Source organism: Brienomyrus brachyistius, chromosome 20 (assembly GCF_023856365.1).
Source record: "Brienomyrus brachyistius isolate T26 chromosome 20, BBRACH_0.4, whole genome shotgun sequence".
NCBI classification, from domain to species: Eukaryota; Metazoa; Chordata; class Actinopteri; order Osteoglossiformes; family Mormyridae; genus Brienomyrus; species Brienomyrus brachyistius.
Genome location: NC_064552.1, coordinates 11,275,634 through 11,282,260, shown reverse-complemented (window position 1 = coordinate 11,282,260; position 6,627 = coordinate 11,275,634). Strand labels below are relative to the sequence as shown.

The window sequence follows — 6,627 nt, the reverse complement described above, 5'->3', positions numbered from 1 at the left end:
AACACTTTAGAAGTTAATATTTAAATAATCACATGAAATCACTCAAAATGAATCTATTTCAGTCTTCCTACAAAAATGCATAATTGTAAATGTACATAAGCTATATACAAAGCATTTGCGTTACATATGCAACGGCTGTATGTCAACATTTCTCGCTATATCATTACAGGGTTCACAGAAGTGTGGACACAGAACTAAACATTTGATATTTTATTGCTTAAATATTATTTGATGACTATTGGTAGGCCTCTTAATAGTGTTCTAAAAATTGATTTCGCGTAAACGAGAGGTTGTATTTTGGTGTTGGAGAGATGAAAAATAAGGCGGTGTGCAGCACATTCAGGATACAATACAGACAACAATCATCGCAAATTAATGATAGTTCCTTGACGACTTTCACTTCATCCATTGTGTGGCTACAGAATGGCTACATCTCCCTTGGGATACATCCGACGGTCACACTGGCTATATGTTGCCAAAAGCCCACTAAATATTCAGCATTAAATGCATAATGTGTACACAAGAGAATAATCCATGAAGAAAGCATGTCCTGAGAAATGTCCAGTAAACAACTGTTACTGTTCCGCCGATGACGCACTCGGCAGAATGGAATTCCTTCCCCTTTATGAAGCCGCGTGTCTTTTACATTTTTCACAGAAAGCCTACTTGATTTAAAGACAAATCTTGGGGCCAGGGTACGGCTCACCACCACACGAGAAGTCTGCCGGCTGAGGGATTTCTAATAACCACATTTCATCCTCCCGTTGCTCCGGCTTCTCGTTCGCGTTCTCCGAAACAGGCCGGAGGATTTTGTAATAGTGACAGTCTCTCCCGTCATCGGAGTCGTAGGGGGGTGCCAGTATGTCCAAAAAAGCTGCCGGTCCGTCCACCGCATCGATCTGATGTAGGTTGTCCTTCTGGGGGGTGAGAATGCAGGGAGCGCTCTCCTCGGAGATCTCACAGACGGAGCCCAACACCGACCTCCGCAGAGCTTCCCTCTGAAAGGGCAGCAGCGGGGGATTGAAACGCGCCTCAGTCCCGGCATCAGGTGACTCGTCCACCTTGTCGAAGCACCTGATACTGACCTTGCCGTAGAGGACTTTCAGCAAGCCATTCATCCCCGGGTGGTCGTGCAGCGGGATGGAGGATCCCGTCTTCAGCAGAAACACCCCCATGCTAAAACCGTTCGTTTCGCATATGTGCATGTACGTGACCGGAGGACTACTACCCAGAGACTTAGAACTCCTTCTTTTCCTTGGTGCAATTTTTAGATCCGCCGCCTTGATTTCATTTAAAAGGTTACAAAGCTTATTGTGGTTCTCTAAAAATACTTCATTATTGGCCCCGCTTGCAGATGAGCCCGTGTTTTTAAAAGTAACATGTGCTTGTCTTGCAATTCTTTGGATAAGAGAAGTCGTGTTATCCCGCGGCATCATATAGGCGGATAGTGGCGACCTTAGCTCTAGGCGGAGACGCACAGCTTCCCCCTGCAGTTATCTTAGCAGATCGAACTCTTTGCAAACAAGCGACCTTGGCTCAGCCTCCGATCGGACTATCGCAAAAGTACCGCAAATAGGAACTAGTAAAGTGCAATACCAAAGAGCGAAAAATTGAAATATGTCGTTTATTCTCTGGATATAAGTCATAATCCACATACCCTCTTATTTTCCACCCCATTCGCGGCCATGGATTCTACACGTCCACAGAAGCGCCTGCGTGCATATGAAGTGTTGAACTATGGGAAATGAAGTCAACTTTCAAAATGTATATATATCTATTAATTACTTTAGTGTACCAAAATATATATGTTTGAAATAGTTCCAATGTAGAAAAATATGTATGTTAAAATTCTTGTATTAATACCATAAATACTTTTTATATTGTTTGAGGGAATACCTATTTCAGTATTATCACACTACAATTCCCACAGACGAAGATCGCGCTCGAGTTTTACCGAGGGCAAGACCAACTAGGCCATTCACCCTCCGTCGAAGTTAGTTTATCGTCCGAGCTGTACTTTGTCCAATACAGGATGCATTCACGTCAGCTGACAAGTACCAAAAAAAAAATCATAAAAAATAACAATTCACACAATTTAAGTTTAGTGGCATATGTATTGCATTTAAAAAAGTGATTAATATTTAATTAATGCATTGCTGTCAACACTCCATATGAGTTAGCACGTACCCAGATTTGTAGTATTTAATCCAGTGGAAAAGAAAAACATTTGTATTTGCTGAGCAACGGAATGATCCCTCCCTTCCCAGTTTTTATGTGCAGAAGAGATTTTTTATTAGTCCCTGTTGTGAAACAGGTAGTTTTGATATATTGCATCTTGTTAAGGGTCGTGCTCGAGCTCCATTTACAGGCATGGAGCTCTAGCCGACAGACATCCTGGTTCAGTGGATCTCGTTCTCTGGCCAAGTTCAAAAAAGTATTTTGCATGGATTTTCATACGGATCCCACTTCACACCTCACCAAATCACACAGTGGGCAGCATTGCCTCAGCTTTCTTCCAAACGTGAGATGGAACATGGAATTTGTGCAGCAGGAAGCCCAATAAAGACTATTTCAAAGACACGGCCACGTTAAATATGTAAAATATGTGTATGATATTTGCATATTTCACATATTTGCATGCGTCTAACCATACTTACCGAGTATGGTGTAGCAAGTACACACACACGCGCTTTTTATAAATCAACATGGCATTTAAGCCCCATGAGAAATCAGGCTTAGATATGCTTAGATGGTTTGTTTCGTCATCTCTCCACCCGTACTTCTCCTAATCCCTTATCTTGCTCACATTCCCATGGGCCAGGATTTTTTGGATGCCAATTGGTTTGTTTCTGTAATGTTCAAAGTAATAATGATGTAATGAAATGGATGATGTCATGACCTATGGGTTGGGGTATGTGATTGCTTATCCTACATGGCTCGTGCACAGGCACTGTTCTCCTGGACACTAATGAGGTCACTTCATTTACTACCCGTTTTTTTGTAGCTACTTATCCTATTCAGGGTCTGGAAGCTATGGGCAGAAAGCAGGGAATAACCCAGGATGGGGTACCTACCCATCACAGGGCACCAGTGGACCAGATTATGGTGATCGGTTTCTGTCTTCTGTAGATGAAGTTGTCCACTAAGGCTGTGTGTTTTGAGCAACAGGTCCTGACAACTTTGACAATGTCCTACAGTATCTATCACAGCATGCATGTATCACCCTGGACCCCGAACTCTCTCTCATGCTTAGCTTCTGAAGTGGAACAAGGCCATTAATCTGATAACTCCAATCAATCTCAGCATGTTTTTGAACTGCAGGGGCAAACCAGAATACATCCCATAATGACAGCGTGCAAACTTCACACACAGGGAACCCTGGCCGAGACTCAAACCCTGGTACCAGAGATGCGAGACAACAGTGCTAACCACTGTTAGCATCGTGCTACCTCTTCCCTTCCTTGAAAACCCAACCAACATCTTAATTCCACTTCCACCAATTAATTTAAGGTCTCAACAAGGGAAAGAATATGGTTTTTCAGTTAGTCTAGTGCACATATTAGATTCAAGACAAGTTTTATGTAAAATCATGACATCCTACTGGAAATCTGTTAATACACTCACATCCAGTCAATGCATATTTTCTTATTTAGATTGCATCCGTATTTACAAGCTTATGAAGGGACCGGTTGTAACTTTTGACCTTCGTGTCATTTAATAATCTTAAGACATCTTTGACCGCGCACAGATGCAGCCGTATGTAACTGCTGACCACTCATTGTGGTTCGGCGTCTTTTGTAAGTGCAGTCGAGTTGAACGTGACTAATACGATCTTGTGAGAATGCCGTTAATCTGAGCACAAGAGGCAAACATTTCTTTTTGTCTGTCTCTCAGTCCGGGGACATTCCTCACAAATACATTTGTGATTCGTAAGTTGGTCCAAGCAGAGGCAAAGCTTTTTTTTTTCTTCTTCTTCTAAATAAGAGTTTTTTCCCCTCCTGCCCGTTAATGTTTCACAGAAGAAAGGAAACATTATTCGCCGCTGTTTAAAATGTGCATGACTGACATTGCACAGAAGTCAAGAAGAGAGGCTTCATGCTTTGTCCGGAGATGTGGCCAAGAATCCGCGAAAAGCACACTCGTTCTTTTCGATTGTGAAACGAGCATGCACTGCATTTATGACTTTCTAATTGCTTATGGGTGCATGAAGGTTCCCATTGTTACGCGTGACTCGCCGCCGTTCTTTCCTGTCATTATTACTACTCGCATGATCTGGCCCTTCCACCAGGAGAACTCTCTCCTTCCTCCACCCAGACGAGTTCATTATTGATTTCCAAGGACTGTAAACACCCCCACTGTCGTCGAAATATTTTATCAATTCGTGGACTTATGAAAATTCATAAGTGGCCCGGCTTGAGGGAAAAATTTCTGCATATTTTCCTAGCTGCAATGTAATGCAAATGTTTGTTCTTTGCGTCGATATGCCACATTCATTATGAAGGAGCTTCACTGTTGATTATTTTATGAATGGGCAATTCATGACACCTAAGTTGACTAACTGTTTTGTGTATAGCATAATCATTCAGGCATCTTTAACCTTTGTTACTCACGTAAGTATTAGGAAATGTACAGTTTGCTGTTTCACATTACTAAGTAACTTGGAACAGCGGTGATTCACAATAAATCACAATAAAAAACACTGTAATTCATGTAATTCACCTTTTACATTTATTATTTTAAGCTATTGATCAAACAGTGAAACATTGCTTTCAGAATACACACAGATATAGCGTACCATAATAATTTTGCGGTTGTTACAGAGTGTATTGTATGATAATGTTTAAGAGACAAAATGGTCCCTCTATCCATGGAGTGCAAAGCAAAACTGGGTTCTCTGGCCCTCTTCCTACTTTAGTTCTTCACCCCTGAAGATGTGAGCCGTTCGTTCTCGAGTTAAACTGACACCAGTGGGATTTGTAATGTCGAAAACAGACTGGAAGGAAGGCCTGACCTTAAACCCCACAACACATGTGGGACACAGGAGGAAGTCCGTCCTCATTAATGCATATCATATGTACGCTCCCGGAAATAGCAATGCAGACATCCTGCCGACAGGAAGCTCACGTTGACGTAAAAAGCGTTAAATCCATTTCTGCTATACTGGCACCAGTGGATTATGCCGATCGGTTTCTGTCTCCTCTAGATGAAGTTGTCCACTAAGGCTGTGTGTTTTGAGCAACAGGTCCTGACAGCTTTGGTAATGTCCTATCTATCACAGCATGCACGTATCACCCTGGACCCCGAACTGCCTCGCTTGCTCTCATGCTCAGCTTCTGAAGTGGAACAAGGCCATTAAAATGCTTCAGATTAGAAAGGATGACACATGTTGTTCTGTTGCCAACAACACAAGTAAGAAAATGGCACGGCGACAGCCGCTTGATGGAATAGATTGATGGAATGAACAGGGTTCTTTGCAGAAGCAACGCAGTGTGATTATTTTGGGGGGTATCTCTGCAAAAAAAAAAAAGGCACTCAGATTAATGATGTATAATCTGCCACTGAATGAATGCTTTTCCTGTTTAAATCTGACGTTAGATTCAGTAATTGCCTGAAAACATCTCGGCCTTCATTATGTCCTGCTGCAATAACAGGGGCCTATGTGCAGCCAAGCCTTGAACTGAGAAAACCGGGCTAACAAGGTAGTGTGATCTGGGGTTGCTGTTGATGCCCGAGAACATGACCATCTCCGCTGGGGCCGGCGAGAGCTGGACCTCCGCGACGCTCGGGGCTGCAGAGTCACTTGGTGGAGTCCAGCCTTTCCCCATTGCTATGCTAATTCCCCCCTTGTAGCCGGGAGCCGTCCCTGTCAAGGTAGACAGACACGAAGGGGGGGGACAGTAGGCAGGAAGAGCGCCGTCCACCCCCAACCCGCAGGGGGGGCTTTCAACCTTTGTGAGAAAATGATGTATGAGACAGCGTCTCCTTTGGAACTTGAGGAGAACACGACAGAGTGGATAATCTGGGAGAAAACACTGTCCCCGTAATGGAGACGGATGGCCTTGTCTTGCCTTCACGTTATTGTTACCGATCAAGATTGAAATGAGCCTCATATGAGACACTTCAGCCGGTGGCAGCTCACGTCTGCTGGGCGCGCTGCCCCTCTGCGGTGGCCTTCCATCCAGGTGACTCGCGTCGACGGCGGCTTGGAGGCCCCATTGAGGCCTGGGGAGTGACTTCCCCGTCTGTCCCAGATTCTTCCCCGGCACCCGGAAGCATTCCTCGCATATTATTTCCGCCGTCCCTTCCAGCCGGGTCTGAATCAAGTCCCGGCAGTGTGATTAGCTGTCGTGGGGGGGGGGAGAGTGGCCGTGCGGGTGAGCGACGGTTCGAGGCAGCTGTGTACAAAGCCCCCAGTGGCTGTGGTGGGTTGGGGTGGGGGGCACTTGGAGGGGGTGCGTTTTCTTGCTCAGCAGGAAACAGATATCACACGCAGTGTCACTAACCATTGCTCATGGACGTACCCTCTCTCATGGAAGATGATGTGCAGAAAGAATGACACTGGAAAAATAGCCTGAGCTGGTAAAGGTTTGAGATGATGAATCACATCCTGTTTTCAAGCATTATTAC

General features: G+C 44.3%; 1 protein-coding gene across 1 annotated transcript; it reads right to left on the bottom strand.

The window, feature by feature from the left end:
* LOC125715899 (2-aminoethanethiol dioxygenase-like) lies at positions 1-1,720 on the bottom strand. The gene is made up of 2 exons (XM_048987945.1): positions 1,086-1,720; positions 1-998 (listed from the first exon to the last, which is right to left on the bottom strand). The coding sequence occupies exons 1-2, from the start codon at positions 1,434-1,436 to the stop codon at positions 672-674; spliced, it is 678 nt and encodes a 225-aa protein (XP_048843902.1). The 5' UTR covers positions 1,437-1,720; the 3' UTR covers positions 1-671.
* Between the last annotated feature and the right edge of the window lie 4,907 nt (positions 1,721-6,627).

Excerpts from the sequence above, each read along its gene's own strand:
- LOC125715899 (XM_048987945.1), bottom strand. The coding sequence starts at position 1,436 with ATGATGCCGCGGGATAACACGACTTCTCTTATCCAAAGAATTGCAAGA. Across the intron at positions 999-1,085 it reads TGAAAGTCCTCTACGGCAAG|AGGGAAGCTCTGCGGAGGTC; the intron begins GTCAGTATCAGG and ends CTGCCCTTTCAG.